General features: G+C 41.0%; 2 protein-coding genes across 5 annotated transcripts in view; one reads left to right on the forward strand and one right to left on the reverse strand.

Annotated features, from left to right (window-relative positions):
* NALCN (sodium leak channel, non-selective) overlaps positions 1-8,316 on the reverse strand; it is a 358,635-nt gene extending 350,319 nt beyond the window's left edge. For 2 of the 4 annotated variants that reach the window (XM_063595853.1, XM_034936922.3), the window contains exon 1: positions 7,847-8,043. The gene's annotated coding sequence lies outside the window, so the exon portion shown is untranslated. Of the gene's footprint in view, positions 1-7,846 lie in introns of all 4 variants that reach the window. The other 2 variants (XM_034936923.3, XM_063595854.1) reach the window with 2 other exon arrangements.
* An 8,794-nt stretch (positions 8,317-17,110) lies between these two features.
* ITGBL1 (integrin subunit beta like 1) overlaps positions 17,111-20,091 on the forward strand; it is a 294,518-nt gene continuing 291,537 nt past the window's right edge. The window contains exon 1 of the mRNA XM_008957437.5: positions 17,111-17,198. Coding sequence (XP_008955685.5) covers positions 17,173-17,198 — 26 coding nt within the window. The 5' untranslated portion in view covers positions 17,111-17,172. The remainder of the gene's footprint in view (positions 17,199-20,091) is intronic.

Here is a 20,091-nt window from a genome sequence, read left to right on the forward strand (position 1 = left end):
CTCCCCCAGCAACACAGCAGAGAACATGTTAGCAGGAGAACTAAGACAGCATCAAAAAACTGACACCCTGGGCATCACAGCAGCAATGTGTGTCTCCACAACAGAACAGCGGCCCACTCCCCTGCCCCTGCAGGTAGTGGATTGTTGTGGTTGATTTTCAATCTAATTTCGTACAAAAGTCAAGACCCTGATTTGGCTGCCTGGTTTTCTTTGTTCTTCCTTCTCTTTTTCTTTCTGCCTCTCTCCTTCTCTCTCTCTCCTCCAAATGCCACCTGCCACTTTTCTTTTGGGGTACTCATTCATCTGTGTCTTGGCCCTCACTAAATAATGTAGCTCTGCAAAAAACAGAATTTTGCATGCATGGTCCAGTCCCAGCAGACTTCAAGGGCTACCCAAGGTGGTGACCACATAGGGGAAGGCAAATGTTTCAAAGAACCATCTCCAAAAACAGACTCTTCTGTTTTCCTTTTGTCAAGGTACTGATTAGAAATAAAAAATGGTTCCCCACTTTTTATGAGTCTATTTCCTAAATCCCAAAGTAAAACAGCAGGTTATTTTTCTCTGGTTATTTCTAGAAAAACTCCAAAACTGTCATTACTTCTCCAAGGATTCTGTTTTGTTTTATTTTTTAATTGTGAAAATTGAATTTTCTCTGGCCTTTAAAAGTGATTGGGTTTGCTAAAGGGATTCAGTACACACCACAATGCCCCAATGCCCTTTTGTCATTGCACCCTGCACGCCCAAACTAAAACTGTCATTGCACCTACATGCCCAAACTAAAACTGTCAAGCAGTACGAGAGGGAACTGGGTCGTATTTTTGTCACCTACATCACAGTAATTTTTATTTTTGTTTCATTGTAGTAGGAGCATTTAACACGAGAACTGTCTTAACAGATTTTTACATTCACTATAAAATGTTAACTACAGGCACAATGTCATAACACAGATCTCTAGAGCTCACTCATCTTGCATAACTGAAACGTTCTACCCAGTAATTAACAACTCCCCATTTTCCCCTCCTCCCAGCCCCTGGCCACCACCATCCTACTCTGTGCTGAGTATATATCCTACTCTATATTAATTATCCAGTGTTGGATATTTTATTTTGATGAGCTGCTACTATCATTTATATATTATGAAAAACCAGAAAGGGGATACTTATTTTGATTGTGGTTGTTTAATCTTATAATATGAATCTGTAAAGGTTAGATAAAGAAGGTGGATGGTTTAAAACAGTGGTTTTCAAAATTTGCTACTATATTTAAACATAACAGAAGATCAAAGGGAGATTATGTTTTTGTGTTTGTTAAATTTTGCAATATGAATCCACAAATTTGCTCAAAAGGGGATGGTTTAAAATAGTAATTCCTAAAGACTGCTTAACATATGAATTATCAAGGGAGGTTCAGAAACATTCTCAACACTATAAACCGAATGGTTCTGCCTTCCTCAAGTCATATGTTGAAGCTCTTATCTCTAATGTATTTGGAGGTGGGGCCTTTGGGAGGTCATGAGGCCATGAAGGTGGAGACCCCATGAATGGGACTAGCGAATCTATAAGAACGGAGGCAGCTGAATGGTCTGTGGACCAGGAAGACAGCCCTCACAGGAATCAGCCAGCACCTTGATCTTGGACTTCTTAGTCTCCAGACTGTATAAAACCAAAGTCTGGAGTTTAAGCCACCTAGTCTGTGCTATTTGTTACAGCAGCCCAAGCTAACTAAGACACTCAAGCTGAGGCCTCCTTCACCTCAGACATACTAAATCAGAATCTTTAAGGGTGGAAAACAGGACATTGTATTTTTTAAAAAACATCTTCAGGTGATCCCTGCACACCTCTCCCATCACTGTTTCCAAATTAATGGGGCATCACTAGCCTAGATGCTCAGAAGAGAACACTTAGAGAGTTCACATTGCATAGTCATGGCTCTGTGTGGAAAAGAATAAGAGAGTCTAATTATAAGCAACACAGGCAAAATATGTCTGAGACAAAAATTTTGATTTATAATTGTATGGATATACAGTATATTCTATTCTTTCCTCAGAAATCTTCAGAATTTACTTTTAAAATAACTAACTTGCATTGTATACAGGAATTAAATTTTTGTTTTATAAAAGGATAACTAAGATATTTGAGTTTTTGTTGGGGTTTCTGTTATGATTTTCTAGTCTAGACTACACCTTTAAATTGCCATTCAATGCCTTCAAAGAAAGGAAGCAAAATGATATTGCCTCTGGAAGTAATCTCATGTGAATTTCAAAATAACAATAAAACAACTAGAAAAGAGAATGAAGCAAAGGATTTACCCTGTAGATACTATTAACTGAAAGATAAAGCCGTAACAATTTCTTTTAACTAGACTTAATAGAATACAATAGCACAATCACCCAAGCTCGATGATCGGAAATTATTTTTAACCTAGGACTCCCTTTCATTCTCTTCCTTCCATCACCAAGACGTGGTAGCATTAGTTTTTGTGGATATATCTTTACCACCCACCTCTTCATTTCCATTACTGCAATCTGATTCCAGTTCTTCAATCTTGGAATTGTATACCCAATTTCTCCAGTGCATTTCTTCACTAACCTCCTTGTCATCATTCCAATTTCTTGGCATTCTAATTTACCTTAAATATACCTGTAGATCAATATTCCTCCCAGATTGGAATGCTGTAGCTCTCAGTTTTTGCTATCAGATTTAGAGTTTATCTATGTCATAGTGAATTCATTCATGTTTTCATTCTTAAAAATTTATCCTCTTTCTTTTTTTTTTTTTTTTGTACTTCTTAAGATGAAATGCTGACTCCCAATACCATTTTAGGTCACAAAACTCTTTAAAAAGATATTGAGTCTATGGGCATGCTTCCCCTTCCATTTCCCCTAAAATAAGCATCAGACTTTTTTTTTTTTTTGAGACGGAGTCTTGCCCTGTCGCCCAGGCTGGAGTGTAATGTGTGATCTTGGCTCGCTGCAACCTCTGCCTCCTGGGTTCAAATGATTCGCCTGCCTCAGCCTCCCCTCCCGAGTAGCTGAGATTACAGGTGCCCACCATCACACCTAGCTAATTTTTTTGTATTTTTAGCAGGGACGGGGTTTCACCATGTTGGCCACGCTGGTCTCGAACTCCTGACCTCGTGATCCACCCATCTCGGCCTCCCAAAGTGCTGGGATTACAGGCGTGAGCCACCGCACCCGGCCAGCATTATGCTTTTGACTGTGCATACTATAATGCTCTGATCGTTGGTATATATGGGAAGCCTGTAGTTATAAATGTATTAAATATAGCAACTTTTATGACTTTACGGTCTTTTTTCTCATTTAATCAAACAATTTTTTGAACTGTTTTCTGATATTTACACACTTCTACCTCATTTTTTTTTACTGATATCACTTGCCTAGTATGTATTTCTTCACCTATTTATTTTTTACTTTTGACTCATTTACAACGTAAGAGAATTGTCTACTGATATTTTTCAGGACTACAGATTTTCAGGACGTTATTTTATGTTTGCTGATAATTTTAGAGAGGAAGTATAACATTAATCTAAATTTTCTCTTTGTGGATAAGTAATTTCTGAAGCATTTGATCACAATGCTGGTGAAATATTTTTCTTTTTATTGGTTTTCAAATCCAAAGTTTTTATCAGGCTATATGTAGATGTTGGCTAAGTTTTATTAATTGTTTTGGTACATGATAACCTATTTTCATCTGAAGATTTGGATTGTTTTTAATCTAAAAGAAAAAAAGAATCTTATCTCACTTTAAAACATGGCTGTGTTCCATGCGCTGTGATCCTCTCTGTCAGGAAAAACATTTATTGGTGTGTCTCTGTTGGCTGTCTTCCATCTATATCATTCTCTCTCCAAACAACATCCTCTTTTCATCTCTTTTCTTTGCATAATTGGAAATAATTCTCACCCTTGATCTCTTCATAAGTGATTCTCTTGGCTTCAGTGTTCTGGTCTATCCTACTTCTAATTCTTCCACTCCTGCTGCGGAGGCCCACCCCTGCCCCCACCCTGGACCTGTGGGGTCAGTCCCTGTCTTCAGAACATATTCTGGTATGGCTGCCTTGCCCTGGGGTCTCATGGAGAAACAAGCAATTCTGTTTTACAAAAGCCTGCTTCCAACTTTCAACTTCGCTCCTTCATACTAAGGGGCTCTTCCAGGGTCTCTCTTCCTTATATTTTGTACACTGATCTTAGAAAGGAAATTGTGAACCGAACTTTAGTTTTTCCTATCAGTCCTGTTCCATCTATGCTGAATCCACCAGAAAAGCCTTGGATTCTGCAGCCTAGGAAAGAAAGATCCTCTTCTTCCTTTACCTGTGGGGGTACAGATTTCTCACTCTGTAAGCCCTTTTGATCATTTACTTGAAGTCTGAGTAGGAAAGCAAAAAGCAGAATTAGACTCCTGAATACAACAGCCAATTTTCTAAAGGAACTTGCATTGATTTTTTTCTTTTTCCAGCTTTGAACTTTTATAGTATTCCTGTTTTGGCTTTACTCTAAGAGGTATATTTTAGCATCTGGTTTTCAGGTGATTTTTGTAAAGGTCAAGTTTTTATATAGCACAAAGGTCAAACATCCAAATTATTATGTTACCTTCTTTTATTTCTGTAAAAGAGGGAATGTGATCCACCAACACTTTTTGTAAAAGGGTAGATTTGCCTCAAAAGCAGATTAAGCAATTTATTCAAAATTATAATCTGAATTCTTTAGGAAATCAATTTAAAGACATACAATATATCTCTATAATAATTCAGATACTTCTTTTTTCAAAGATATAATTACTGGAAATTTATCATAAATAAATTATAATCTGAATTTTTCAGGAAACCAATTTGAAGATATGGAAAAATAGGTGACAGATATGGACATATTTGGATATTTATACTGAAAAACATAAAATAGAAATAAATCTCTACATTATAACTATCAGGACACTGTTTATAATGATGAAAAACTGGAAACAGCAAATGTCCAATGATAGAGGTATGGTTAAATATATGAGGCTGTATTTACTGGGTATGGTGTTATATAGCCATTTACAATTTTTAAGTAAGAAAATTATATAGAAATATTTTAAATATTTATAATAAATATTCAGTGGAAAAAACAGTATAAAAGTTGTACAATGCCACGATTACAACTACCTAAAGTCAAGCCCTTAAAAAGACTACAAAAAACACACAGATATTGTGGTCATCTGTCTTTGGTTATTAAAACTAGCTGTTTACTCTTTTTTCTCTATCATTCTATCATCTCTATCAACTTTGGTTACTTTAAAATTCAAAAAATCAATTTAAAAAATTTAAGCATTTGCATAGAGTTTGAAGGTATAAAAATTTGTGCTGGTCCTTGAGACAGGCGAGAATTGTATAACATGAGTGAAGCTCTAAAATGTTGATAACATTTTGGGGCAGGGGCATTCTTTTTTTATTTTTAAACAGAGTCTCACTCTGTGCCCAGTCGCCCATTCTAGAGTACAGTGGTGCCATCATAGCTTGCTGCAGCCTTGACTTCTCTGGGCTCAAGCGATCCTTCCACCTCAGCCTCCCAAGTAACTGGGGCTACAGGTGTACACCACCACACTTGGTGAATTTTTTTTTTTTTTGTAGAGACGGGGTTTCACCATGTTGCCCAGGCTGGTCTGGACTCTTGGGTTCAAGCAATAGGCCTGCCTTGGCCTCCCAAAGTGCTGGGATTATAGGCATGAGCCACCGTGTGTGGCCTTGGGGACCATTCTTAATATGTTTCAGCTCACTATCATAGTTTCCACAGCAAAACTAGAAAATAAGACATCTCACTGTATATCCACCTGCTTACATATTTGTCTTTCCTGAAGGATTCTTAGGCTCTCAGTTTATCTCTTTTTCTCACTCACCACTGGCCCAGTGCTTAGCTTATCTTAGGATATAGAGGTGTAGATGTGAATTTTCATTCACAAACTTGAAATCCACATGTGACTCTGACCTGGGATAAATTTATACAGCTATGGAAATTCTGAAATTATCTGAACATCATCGATAAATGATAAAACAAATGTGTACATCTGTGTATACACATACATGCACACACAAAGCATGCCGGAATGATAAAAAAAATCACCTGGAAACCATTTCAAAGAAATGCCATACCCAAGAAGAAAATGCTACTCAAATCTTCAGTTCACTAAATTGCAACTAAATGACACTATTTTGAGTAGACTTAATTAAGTACATTTTTAAAGTACATTTCTCCTTTGAATATCTTGCAAGTCCTATCCAAAGTTATAAGTGTACAACCACTATTTTATGAGACATGCTTTCTCCTAGAGTTCTGTAGAGATTTTAGCATAGTCCTTATCAGTGACAGCACATTTATTCTGCAAACAGATTATGTCTTCTATGAACACAGAAGAGGATCCAACTGAACCTTTTCACTTTTTAAGTTTTTCTCCAAAGCTGGATTTTGTCTTCACACTGTCTGGTTTTAGCAGTGGCTAGGTCAAAGTATACTACAGAAGAACAAAAAATCGACTCTAGAAAAGCACACAGAATGAAAGCCAACCAGTTAGGGAGTAAATGTTTCTCGTTGCAGATGTTTGGGAAGCCATGATTTTTATTTAGAACTGTGGAAACCTTATCTTTGAATTTAAAAAGTCAGTCCTGAGATGCATCTGCCTCAGGGGTAACTACCATAGTGAAACCGCTCCTCTCCCAGGCCATATCAAATCACAGTTGTAGTTATGAACATACAAATCACACACATATATATATATATATATATTTCAAAATCGCCACCTGTTAATTTTTGATCCCCTATTAGAGGTGTTATCCACCAACTACTAACACGAAGGTCACTGGTCCTCAACCCACATTTCACCACCAGGGCAGTCGGGCCTAGCTGATGACCACACGAACACCAGATTAAGAGTAAAACCTTCTGAGGCCTGAAAGTGAGCGTGTATTCACACATCCTTAATAATACAGTGTCTGAAAAATTGTACCTGAAACTGAAAGATTTATTCTAAGGTATTTCAAGCACTAAGGGTCTGAGTTCAGCATTCTCACACCATCCTGAAAGAGGAACATTAAGTCAGCAAAATGACTGCGATCTGGGCCCCCAGGGGGATCCCAGCCAGGCCATCCTTGCTGGTCTCTTAAAGATTCAGTGACAAAATGGTGTTGCTTGGCAGGACACTGTTTTGCGTTCGGTGTAGCCACCTTAATGACGGCTGCTTAACAAGGCCAACGAATATCATAAGGGACATTTAGCAAGGAGCAATCCACAGGAGCATGGGGGTGGGGCAAGGCCGCGGAGCCCCCGCGGAGACCTGCTGGAGCCAGGCTGCCCACCCCCACCTCCCCACCCGCGCGTTGGCCCAGAGGTTTACCCAGGCAGCGGCCCCGGTGCGGAGGGGGCAGGTGCAGCGCTGTAGTGATGCCCAGTGGCCTCGTCCTCAGCCACCTGCCCCCCAACACCTGCTAGATGCCCAGGCGGGGCAGGCCCGAGGTGTCGCCGGCCCTGGGCTTCCCAAGCCAGCCCAGGGGCATCCCGCGGCAGGCGCCCCCGACACCCACGCGCAGGAATAGGGACGGCGCATCGCGGCTCCCGCGCCACGGCCAGGCCGGCAAGGACCCCACCGCCCCGCTCTCGGGTGGAGGCGCCCCTCCCCACCCCTCCCCCGCGCGGGGCCCCCGCCCGCAGCCCCTCTAGCAGCCCCTCTCGCAGCCCCAGCGCCCCTGCGCCGTCCTGGCCCGGCCCGGCCAAGGAACTAACGAGCGCGCATCCCGGGCCTCGGGCGCAGGGCACGGAGCCGGCCGCGCCGCAGCCTCCCGGGCACCGGCGGCGGTGACCAACCTGTAACCCCAGCGCTCAGAGCTGTCATGGTGCCCGCGGGCGGCGGCGGCGGCGACAGTGGGCGACCGGCAGGATCAGTGCCAGGCGCGGCGCCCAGGGCGGGCGGGGACGCGGGCCCCTCACCTAGGCGGCTCAGCTCAGGCAGCGCGCTCGGCCCGGCTGGGGCCGCGGCTCACGCTCGCCGTGTCACTCACTGAGCGCCGCCGCCGCCGGGCAGGCTGGGGGAGGGGTGGGAGCCGGAGTTTTCGGGCCTTTAAAAAATTATTATTTCATTTAAATTTTTAAAGTTAGCTTTGCTACGGGGGCTGCAGTGATGCCGAAGGGCGGGCACCGCAGAGGAGGCTGCGCCGCAGTTGGTGGGGAGCGCCAGGGTCGGTACTGGCAGTTCCTTCTTGCCGGCTGCCACCCGCAGTCAGTCTCACAGCAACAGCTAGGCTCTCATCTGCGAGCTCCTCTCGGGGGTCTTCCGTACTCAACAGCACGGCGGCGGTGTGCACAGGAGTCCGCCGGGCACACGCGGGGTACACTTAAGTCCACTGCCAGGACGCCGGGAGCCCAGCGTGCGAGCGTGAGGTCTGACTGCGCACAGTACCGAGGATGAGGACTAGTTCCATTCCTGAGTATGAAAGGGTGAAACCGTTCACCTCAAGTTTCACCCCGGAGTTATTAAATAATGAATGCATCAGTCACACTTACAGTTTTCTAAATAGGTTGACGTTTGCCTTTAAAATTAAAGTATGTTGTCGTGTGGATGAGACAAAGTCTATTCAGAAATTGACAGTCCCCACCCCATACCCTGTAAGTATACCTGGACAGCAGACTGCATCTGAGGCTTCCTAGGGCTCCCAGCAGAGCAGGTTTAGGGAAATCTGGCCTCCTAAGCACCATGCCCAGGGCGACATCCTCCCACTCATTCCCACTCTCTGAAAGGTTTACTTTGGGTCTGGAATCTTGCCATGTAGTCAGATACGAAAATCCCCAGGGAACTCCTGACCAGTGATTTAGACATCATGCACACAGGCATATAAATAAAGGGAAAGAAACAACTGAATGAAGCTTTCTCTACAAGAGAAATTCTAAACAAAGAGCATTTGTCTATCACGAAATGTTATGTGGCAAGGTATAGAAGTAAAATTACACAAACCTACATTTTAAAAATGTATTTTCTGGTTACAGATATTTAATTAAGCTACTTTCTTAAAAAGTCCATTCACAATTTATTCACATTCATAATCCATGTTAGTACGTTTTATTGTTTAAAGGGAAATGTTAAAATATTGGTATTTCATGAAATACAGAATCATGCGGGATAATTTTTCAAATTTCTAAAGACTTCAGAAAAACTGTGTCAAAAGCCAGGTTTTAAACAAATGATGAAATCACTCCTCATAAGAAAAAGTTGACAGTAATTTAAACAATGGTAAATCTACAACCAGTTTGCTTAGAAAAAGTATTTACCAACTTGTTTCATCATCTTTATTTGCGGCTTTCGATTGCTTGATCTAAATACTAGTTTATTTCACAAACTGAAATATATAGCTATATATATATGGTAGCTGAATGATAGTGTGTTATTCCTTGACATTCGTTCGAATTATCTGTTAGAAAATTATATTAATGAAATATTTAAACATTTATTTATAATGTTTTGAAGTGGTAAAGGCAGTGATTTTTTACTAATCTCAGTGCCACTCCTCACCCAACAGGCATTTCAGACCTTTCTCTGTCCTTGGTTGAACTACCTCTGTTAAGTCTCTATAATTCATGCTCATAAGCCAAACAATCCCAATGATGATGGAGACAGTCTCAGAGAATTCATGGGCTTCAAGGAAGTCATGGAATCCAGCATACTCATCCTATAATGCATAGGGATTCACTGTATATTGGAGTAGACAATCATTTTAAAAAACAGGTACGTCCAAAATATCATAGTACCCCTTCTACCTGCTCAGTATCTCTCTTCTTTTGTTTTCTTTGTGATTTTTAGAGACAAGGCCTATCTCCGTTGCCTAGCCTGGAGTGCATTGATGTGATCATAGCTCACTGCATCCTCAAAGCAAAAGTAGAAAGGATGAACAAATATCTTTTCCAGGTTGAATTGGCCCTGTAACTACATTCATTGCTGGAATCCAGTAAAAGTCAATTGCTGGCCTGTGGGTTCAATATAAACTGAGAATATAATTCAGGTGTGTTTTGTATGACTCAATGTATATTGTTGACAAATTAAGATCAATTACCAACATTTGAAAACCACAAGAATTTTATTTTATCAGGAAAAATAGGAAGATATGGATAACAGGCACCCTCCACCATGCCCAGCTAATTTTTGTATTTTTAGTAGAGACGGGGTTTTGCCATGTTGGCCAGGCTGGACTCGAACTCCTGACCTCAGGTGATCCACCCACCTTGGCCTCCCAAAGTGCTGGGATTACAGGCGTAAGCCACCATACCTGTAGGAGTCTGAGGCATGACAATCACTTGAACCGGGGAGGCAGAGGTTGTGGTGAGCTGAGATTGTGCCACTGCACTCCAGCTTGGGTGACAGAGTGAGACTCCGTCTTCAAGAAAAAAAAAAGGAAGATCTGGCCAGGTCAGTTCTGCATTCCCAAGTGGTAGGGGGCCAATAGGGACATCCTGTGCCTCCCATAGGTGGGCATATACTTCCCATTTGCCTCCATGTCCCCAGCCTGCTTCAATTCCTGGCCCTGGAAGGTGTTTGCATGTAGGAGCCTATACAATTAAATCTGTATTTGACAGTATGAGATTGGGGAAAGGATAATGTCAAACACAGAGAAAGCAGTCAATACAGAAAGTTTTACAATAAAGAGGATGAGGCCAAGCCAATGCACAACCAAGATAGTAGTAGCCTTTGGTTTAAATGAAATTGTGTTCATGGTCCTGCAAGTGCTTTGGAATGGATGTGATATCATTTGTCTGTGTCCCCATCCAAATCTCATCTTGAATTGTAGCTCCCACAATTCCCACGTGTTGTAGGAGGGACCTGGTGGGAGATAATTGAATCATGGGGGCAGTTTCCCCCATACTGTTCTTGTGGTAGTGAATAAGTCTCATGGGATCTGATGGTTTTATAAGGCCCTTTCTCTTGGTCTTCATTTTCTCTCGTCTGCTGCCGTGTAAGAGGTGCCTTTCGCCTTCCACCATGAGTGTGAGGCCTCCCCAGCCATGTGGAACTGTGAGTCCATTAAATCTCTTTTTCTTTGTAAATCACCCAGTCTCCAGTATGTCTTTATCAGCAGGATGAGAACAGACTAATAATCCAGGAAGTAGCTATGAAATGCAAGACAGTAAGAATTTGATGAAAACAGGGTATTTGTTTTTCACTAACTCATTTGTTCCTACTGCTTATTTCCACCTTAATTAGTATTTCACTGGACACCATGGTGAGTTACTGGGAAAACAATAGGCATGCTAAAAGAGAAATTTGAAAATCCATGGAGGGACTGTCCTGTGCTCTATGGAAATACAGACTCCGAATCAATTGGAGAAGAACTCTGCTCAAATATAATTATGTTTCATTTGATTTATGAGTAGATTATGCTTTAGTAACTACACAAGACTGTAATTTTTTTGAGACTCTCATTAAGATTAGTTTTAATCTGTATACACTTGTTTATGTTCTGTGATTTCAAGACCCACATGTCACCAAATATTGCTATGACGAACTTTTAGATGCTCTTTGGGCAGGGAAAATTAAGGTTTAGAATACACACCTAAAAAGTAAACAGGCTAACTAATAGGCATCTCCTGCTTGTTGCCTCACTAACATGGATTTACATGTACAGGCATTCCTGGAAGACAGTGCAATTTGGTTTCAGACCAATGCAATAAAGTACATATCACAATGAGGCAAGTCACACAATTTTTTTTATATTCCAGTGCGTATATAAGTTATGTATACACTGTACTGTATACTAAAATATATATATATCTTAACTTAAAAATACTTTATTGCCAAACAATGCAAATGATCATCTGAGCCTTCTGTGAGTCTGTGAGTCTGTGAGTCATAACCTTTTTTTTTTTTTTTTTTTTTTGAGTATCACTCTTGTCACCCAGGCTGGAGTGCAATGGTGCAATCTTGGCTCACTGCAACCTCTGCCTCCTGGGTTCAAGTGATTCTCCTACCTCAGCCTCCTTAGTAGCTAGGACTACAGGCGTGCATCACCACGCCCAGATAATTTTTGTATTTTTAGTAGAGACGGGGTGCGATCATGTTGGCCAGGCTGGTCTTGAACTCCTGACCTCAAATGATCCGCCCACCTTGGACTCCCAAAGTGCTGGGATTACAGGCGTAAGCCACTGTGCCCAGCCCCTCATAACCTATTTGTTGCAGGAGGGTCTTGCCTCATTGTTGATGACTGCTGGTTGATCAGGTTGGTGCTTACTGAAGGCTGGAGTGGCTGTGGCAATTTCTTAAAAATAGACAAGCATGAAGTTTGCCACATTGGTTGACTCTTCCTTTCATGAGAGATTTTTCTGTAACATGCCATGCCATTCAATGGCTTTTTACCCACAATAGAACATTTATCAAAATTGCAGTCACTCCTCTCAAACTCTGCTACAGCTTTATCAATTAAGTTTATGTAATATTCTAAACTCTTTGTTGTCACTTCAACAATGTTCACAGAATCTTTATGAGGAGAAGATTCCATCTCAAGAAACCACTTTCTTTGCTCATCCATAAGAAGCAACTCATCCATTTAAGTTTTATCATGAGATTGTAGCAATTCGGTCACATCTTCAGGCTCTATTTCTAATTCTAGTTCTCTCACTATTTCCACTAAATCTGCAGTTACTTCCTCCACTGAAGTTTTGAACCCCTCAAAGTCATCCATGGGGGTTGGAATCAAGTTTATCCAAGCCCCTGTTAAAGCTGATATTTTTATATTCTTCCATGAATCAGGAATGTACTTAACAGCATCTGGAATGGTGAATCCTTTCCAGAGGGTTTTCAATTTACTTAGTCCAGATCCACCAGAAGAATAGCTATCTATAGCACCTATAGCCTTACAAAATGTATTTCTTAATAAGACTTGAGAGTTAAAATGGCTGCATAATAAATGTGTTAGCAGGCATGAAAATAACATTCATCCCCTCTCCAGCAGAGCTCATGGATAACTAGGTACATTGTCAATGAGCAGTAATAGTTTGAAAAGAATCTTTTTTTTTTTTCTGAGCAGTAGGACTCAACAGTGGGCTTAAAATATCCAGTAAACCAGAGCTGGGTGTGGTGGCTCATGCCTACAATTCTAGCAATTTGAGAAGCTAAGGAGGGAGGATTGCTTGAGCCAGGAGTTTGAGACCCTGTCTGTACAAAAATTCAAACAATTAGCTAGGCATAGGGCATATGCCTGTAATCCCAGCTACATGGAAGGCTGAAGCAGGAGGATTGCTTGAGCACAGGAGGTTGAGGCTGCAGTGAGCTGTGTTTGTGCCACAGCACTCTAGCCTGGGTGACAGAGCAAGACTCTGTCTCAAAAAAAAGATAATAGAAAAAAGAAAAAAGAAATTCCGGTGAACCATGCTGTAAACACATGTGCTGCCATCTAGACTTTGTTGTGCTATTTCTAGAGCACAGGGGGAGTAGATCTAGCATAATTCTTAAGGGCTCTAGGAGTTTGGGAATGGTGAATGAGCAATGGCTTCTACTTAGTCACCAGCTGCATTAGCCCCTCACAACAGAGTTAGCCTGTCCTTTGAGCTTTGAAGCCAGACACTGGCTTCTTCTCTCTAGCTATAAAAGTCCTAGATGGCATCCTCTTCCAATAGCAGGTTGTTTTGTCTACATTGAAAATCTGTCATTGAGTATAGCCACCTTCATTAGTTATCTTAGTGAGAACTTCTGGATAACTTGCTGCAGCTTCTGCATCAGCTGCTTCACCTCATATTTTTATGTTACGGAGACAGCTTCTTTTTCTTAAACCTCATGAATCAGTCTTTGCTAGCTTCAAATTTTTCTTTTGCAGCTTCCTGACCTCTCTCAGACTTCATAGAACTGAAGAGAGTTAAGGCCTTGCTCTGGATCAGGCTTTGGCTTCAGGGAATGTAGTGGCTGGTTTCATGTTCTATCCAGATTACTACAACTTTCTCCATATCAGCAAAAAGGCTGTTTTGCTTTCTTATTACTCGTGTGTTCACTGGAGTAGTACTTTTAGTTTCCTTCAAGAACTATTATTTTGCATTCACAACTTGGCTAACTGTTTGGGGCAAGAGGCCTAGCTTTTGATCTATCTCAGCTTTTGACGTGCCTTTCTCACTAAACTTAATCATTTCTAAGTTTTGATTTAAAGAGAGAGATTTGGAACTCTTCCTTTCACTTGAACACTTAGAGGCAATTGTAGGGTTATTAATTGACATAATTTCAATATTGCCATGTTTCAGGGAATAGAGAGGTCCATGGAAAGGGAGAAAGAAGGAGGAACAGCCAGTTGGTAGAGCAGTCAGAACACATACAACATTTACTGATTAGGTTCTCTACCATGGACATGGTTCATGATGCTCCGAAACAATTACAATAGTAACATCAAAGATCACTGATTACATATTGCCATCACAGATATGATAATAATGGAAAAGTCTGAAATATTGAGAATTACCAAAATGTGACACAGAGATACAAAGTGAGCACATGCAATTGGGGAAGCGGCCCCGATAGACTTGCTTGAGGCAGGGTTGCCACAAACCTTCAATCCGTAAAAACAAAATGCAATATCTGCAAAGCACAATAAAATGAGATGTGCCTGTACAGAATTCAGCCTTGGCAGAATAGATGCATTTTGATAATGGAGTGCATGGGGAAATTTAAGGCAGTTTGCCTCCCAGATCGCCCAGCAGGAAACATGATGTGGAGTGTCTCTGGGGAAAGGAAAGAGATAACAGAAGAGATGTCGCTAAGTTTTTGTAGCCCCAAAGACCAATCTCACTTTGCGTAGCTCTGTCTTGGATCTTGAGGGAAGTAACAAGTGTGATAAGATTCTATTGAGGAAAGAACTGCTGGGTTGGTGGTCTTCACTTGCCAGTGATATTCTAGATGAAAAACTTGAATAAGTCTTCTTCTCGTAAGTCAGCATCTCTAAGCAACCACAAAACATTTATTCATAATTAAATATTTCAAGCTATTGAAAGACACCGCACATCATAGCTTTTCCTTAAGGCGATGTTCCTCAAACTTCTCTGATAATAAGGATTACCTGGACCATCTTAACTATTTCCAGAGAGGTTCTCATTAAGTATCTCTGGAGTAGGAAAGGCAACTATGGAGAATTCCTCTTTATAAAACAGACATCCTTTCCTAACAGGCCAGAGTGGACTTGCCTACTTTCCTCCCTGTCCTGCGAGTCTGTGTGCTTCAACCACCATCTGGACCAGTTCTGCAACACCTATAGACCCTGCACTTACATTGTAGCTGTGTTATCTGAAGCACTAAAAACAGGTGAGCGCAAGTAGGTGGTAAAAATCCATCTGCTGAGTCAGAGTGGAGGTCTTTGAAAGGTTGGCATATGGCCTTTAATTGTGTCATTGAAATCAGCTGTGGATGGGAGACAGACTTAGTATACCCATCAACAGAAAATAAGGGTAAGTTCAGAGAAAGATGCTATTAAACCTCAAAGAGACAAAAGCTGTGATGTTTATACTGGGCAGAAATATCTTTGGGCAAGGAATGCAATTGATTTTTCTTATGGAAAAAATAACTGCCTAATGACATCGGAGAGGTGACGGACACACTGTACTTGGAAAATCCTATGGTGGAGAAGTAGGTGTGATATTCACACTGTGCGTACTTTACAGATTAATCAAAAATATTTTCTACATCACCGTTTTGTTGTACTTTAGAATTATATTTTCAGAGGAAACTAGGTTTTAGAGAAAAAAAAACAAAAGGAAGCCTGTGAAATCAGGAGTAAACAGTAATGCCAATTAAGCACTCGTGCTGGGAGCAAAACAGAGGCCTCATTGTGTTGAGCCACAGCTGAGCCAATCGCCCAAAGGAACTGGTGGACTTCTAAAAACAAAGGTCAAGTTTCAAGTGAATCACTCAGCAACAAAATGAAGCATATTTTGACCATTTACTAAAGGCTGCTACAAGATAGGAGTAAAGCTTTGGTTCCAAAACTAACCATGAAGAACTCATTTATTGCATAAAATATCTTAGCAAATACATGATAACCAGGGGCTCAGACCCTTCAGGATTGATGGGCTGGGTCACTCCATGAGACAGGAGCCGAGAGGGAGAGGGATCCAAATAAGAGAGGGGATGAGCATCATTTGCTGAGTTCGGGCCAGCTGTAGCAGCACTGGCTGTTGTTCATTTCAGTAATTCTCCTCTTATACATTGCCCAGAAATCAGGACCAACAAAGATCCTGGGCAAATTGTCCCTGGATGGAAACAACTTAAAGAGAGAAGCAAGTAGATCTGAGTAGCCTGAGAAGCAAGAGGTAGACAGTGCTGGATACTATTGGCACCACACCCAGATCCTAACAGGCCAGTGCAATTATCACCCAACTTGTGTTAGGATGACTGCTAACTTCTCAGAACTGTCCCCTTCCCCAGAGAATGACCCTCTTCTGAATAGCAGATGTCTTACATGGGTCGGTATAATCCCACCCTGATGCAGGGGCAGTCTGAAGTCAGGGACAAATGGACATGTTTCTACAAAAGCTAGGCCTCTTGCCTCCAGGTGGACCAGCTCTGTGTGTCATTCTTCTCCAGAGTTCCCTGGAGGTCCAGGCTGAAGCTGAACTCGATCTCCCCATATATTTAGAAGGAGCATGCCCTGTGCAGTTTTGATTGCTCAGTAGCGTCTTCTATGTGCTGATCATGAAGTTCAATATTTTTGCATCTTAATTTTTGTTTGCTTGATTTGTAAGTTTCTGAAAAGTTTGTATTAAAATCCCCCTCTATGACTGAGGGTTTATCTTTATTTATATTTCTGTCAGTCTTGCTTTATATGATGTGAGGCAATGTTACAAAGTGCATACAAATTTAAAATTGCTATATTTTCCCAATGTAATAAAACTTTGGCCATTCCAAAGTGACTTTATATCTGGTGATATGGTTTGGATTTGTGTTCCCGCCCAAATCTCGTGTCAAATTGGAGGAGGGGCCTGGTGGGAGGTGATTAGATTATGGCCGGAGATTTCCCCCTTGCTGTTCTCGTGACAGTGAGTTATCACGAGATTTGATGCTTTAAAAGTGTGTGGCACTTCCGCCTTCGCTCTGTCTCTCTCCTGCCACCATCTGAAGAAGGTGCGTGCTTCCTTTTCGCCTCCCACCATAATTGTAAGTTTCCCGAGGCTGCCCAATCATGTTTCCTGTTAAGCCTGCCGAAGTGTGAGTCAGCTAAACCTCTTTTCTTCATGAATTACCTAGTCTCAGGTAGTTCTTTGTAGCAGTGTGAGAATGAACTAATACACCTGGTGATGCTTTTTTCTTTAAAGTAATATTAGTGTAGCTGCCCCAGGTCTCTTCTGCTGTGTATTTTTCATCCTTTTTCACTTTCTATTCTTTAAACTTCTTTTTTTTCCCCTATGATTTAAACTTTAACATTTTATCTTTTTACTTTCAACCTTTCTGAATCCTAATTTTTGATATACTTCTGATTGTGCATGTTTGTCTTTTGATTTAGTATTTTGATCATTGATCTGCCCAGATTTCCATTTGAGAAAACCTGCTGGTGGCAAATAGTTCCTTTTTTGTTGTTTATTTGACAATGTCATTAATTACTAAGTCTTGAAAGATGAATTTGTCCTGATGTAGTAAATTCCTAGTGTAGTTTAGCATTTATATTATCTCAGCACATTGAATATAAAATACCACTTCAGCATCTTCTAACAAACTAACAAACGTTTCTATTTTTTTTTGAGACGGAGTCTCGCTCTGTCGCCCAGGCTGGAGCACAGTGACGCGATCTCGGCTCACTGCAAGCTCCGCCTCCCGGGTTCACGCCATTCTCCTGCCTCAGCCTCGGAGTAGCTGGAACTACAGGCGACCGCCACCACGCCCGGCTAATTTTTTGTATTTTTAGTAAAGACGGGGTTTCACCGTGTTAGCCAGGATGGTCTCAATCTCCTGACCTCGTGATCCGCCCGCCTCGACCTCCCAAAGTGCTGGGATTACAGGCGTGAGCCACCGCGCCCAGTCACGAACGTTTCTATTTTTGAGAAGTCAGTGCTCAGTCTATATGTTTTTCTATTGATCTATCTTTTTATATGTGTGTGTGTGTGTGTATATATATATAGGGGTGTATATAGGGGTGTATATAGGGGTGTATAGGGGGGTGTGTAGGGGGGTGTGTAGGGGGGTGTGTAGGGGGGTGTGTAGGGGGTGTGTAGGGGGGTGTGTAGGGGGGTGTGTAGGGGGGTGTGTAGGGGGGTGTATGGGGGGGTGTATAGGGGGGGTGTATAGGGGGGGTGTATGGGGGGGTGTATGGGGGGGGTGTATGGGGGGGTGTATGGGGGGGTGTATAGAGGGGGGTGTATAGAGGGGGGTGTATATATAGGTGTATATATAGGTGTATACATATATAGGTATATATATAGGTATATACATATATAGGTATATATAGGTATATACATATATAGGTATATATATAGGTATATACATATATAGGTATATATATATATGTATATATTTACTCTTTGTGTTTGTTTTTCTGGAATTTCTCCATGATGGATTTATGTGTGGATGTCTTTTTATCTATTCTAGTTGAGATTTATTAGACTCGGAACTCATGGATTGGTATTAATTATTTCTTCTGCTTGTTCTCTCATTCTGGGGCTCCAGTTTATGTACATTAGCCCATCACACTTTATCCTTCATGTCTATGGATCTGTATTTCCTTTGTTCCTTTATTATGTATTCTGAATAGTTCTTCTGACCTGTTTTTCAGTTCACTTATACACCTTGCTGCATCTAAAAAGCTATTAAACCAGTCTTTTCAGTTATTAATTTCAAATATTTATTTAGTTTTTGAAATGCTATTTGATTTTTTATGTGGCTAGCTGTTTTTTTATTTCCTACAGATATTTTTAGGTTGCTCTTTATTGATTTGTGCTCTAAACATAATACAGTTATTTTATATTATATGTCTGGCAATTTCAAAGTCTAAATATTTTCTGGATCTGTTTTTGCAGTCTAATTTTTTCTGAAGATTCTTCATCATGGTGTCTAATTTTCTCTCTGTGTTGCTTATTTTTTCAACAAGTGGTCTCTGAAAAATCTTTTACAAAATTTTTTGAGACTTAAGATGAAAATGGTTTCACTAGGGAGGATTTGTTTTAGCTTTTGTCAGACACCTAAAGACACCAACAGTCCATAGTACAAGGATGACCAAAATTCATGGCATGTGATTTTTTGTATCACCTGTGGGAAGGCATTTTGTCTAAAAATCTGTGCTAGTGCTTGCTCTTAGTTATAAATCCTTGGGGACAATGCTTCCTCATGCTCAGCTTCAAGGCAAATCTTGTCCTCTGACTTCTCAAGTCTATGGAATCCAATGGAAGATTTATAGCTTTTTCTTTTGCTATAAACAAAAGTTTAATTTAAACTGGATAGGCAAATTCCCTTATGGTAGAAATGCCTTCAACCTCTGCTTAGATTCCAGTATTCATTCTTGTTGCCTCCATTTCGCCTGATGATTGCTGACTGTCTTATCAGCTCTTGGATGCTTTTAGGAAGAATTAAAATTTTTAATATTTAGTCTAGCTTTTATAATTATATTTACCAGGAAGCTTATCTAGAAAATCTAGACCACTTTTTCTCCAGAAACAGAAGTCACTGGACGCTTCTTTGAATCTTTCACAAAATACTTGAGTAGATGTTTTCACCTCCTTGCTGCCACATGAACTAGGGGGCATGCTTCTACCTTAGGGCCTTTGCACCTAGCCTTTCCTATAAAGTACTCTTCCCTCAGAAATCTTTTGAGCTCACTTGATCCTTCACTTGTTTGGGCTGTTTTTCAATTTTTATTTCAGAATTGGGGAACATGTGAGGGTTTGTTACAAAGGTATATTGGATGATGCTGAGGTTTGGAGTACAAATGTATCTGCCACCAAAGTAGTGAGTATAGCACTCTATAGGTAGTTTTGTTTTGTTTTGTTTTGAGACTGAGTCTCACTCTGTTACCCAGGCTGGAGTGCAGTGGCGTGATCTCAGCTCACTGCATCCTCCACCTCCCGGGTTCAAGCAATTCTCGTGCCTCAGGCTCCCAAGTAGCTGGAACTAC

Source organism: Pan paniscus, chromosome 14 (genome assembly GCF_029289425.2).
Source record: "Pan paniscus chromosome 14, NHGRI_mPanPan1-v2.0_pri, whole genome shotgun sequence".
In the NCBI taxonomy this organism is placed as follows: Eukaryota; Metazoa; Chordata; class Mammalia; order Primates; family Hominidae; genus Pan; species Pan paniscus.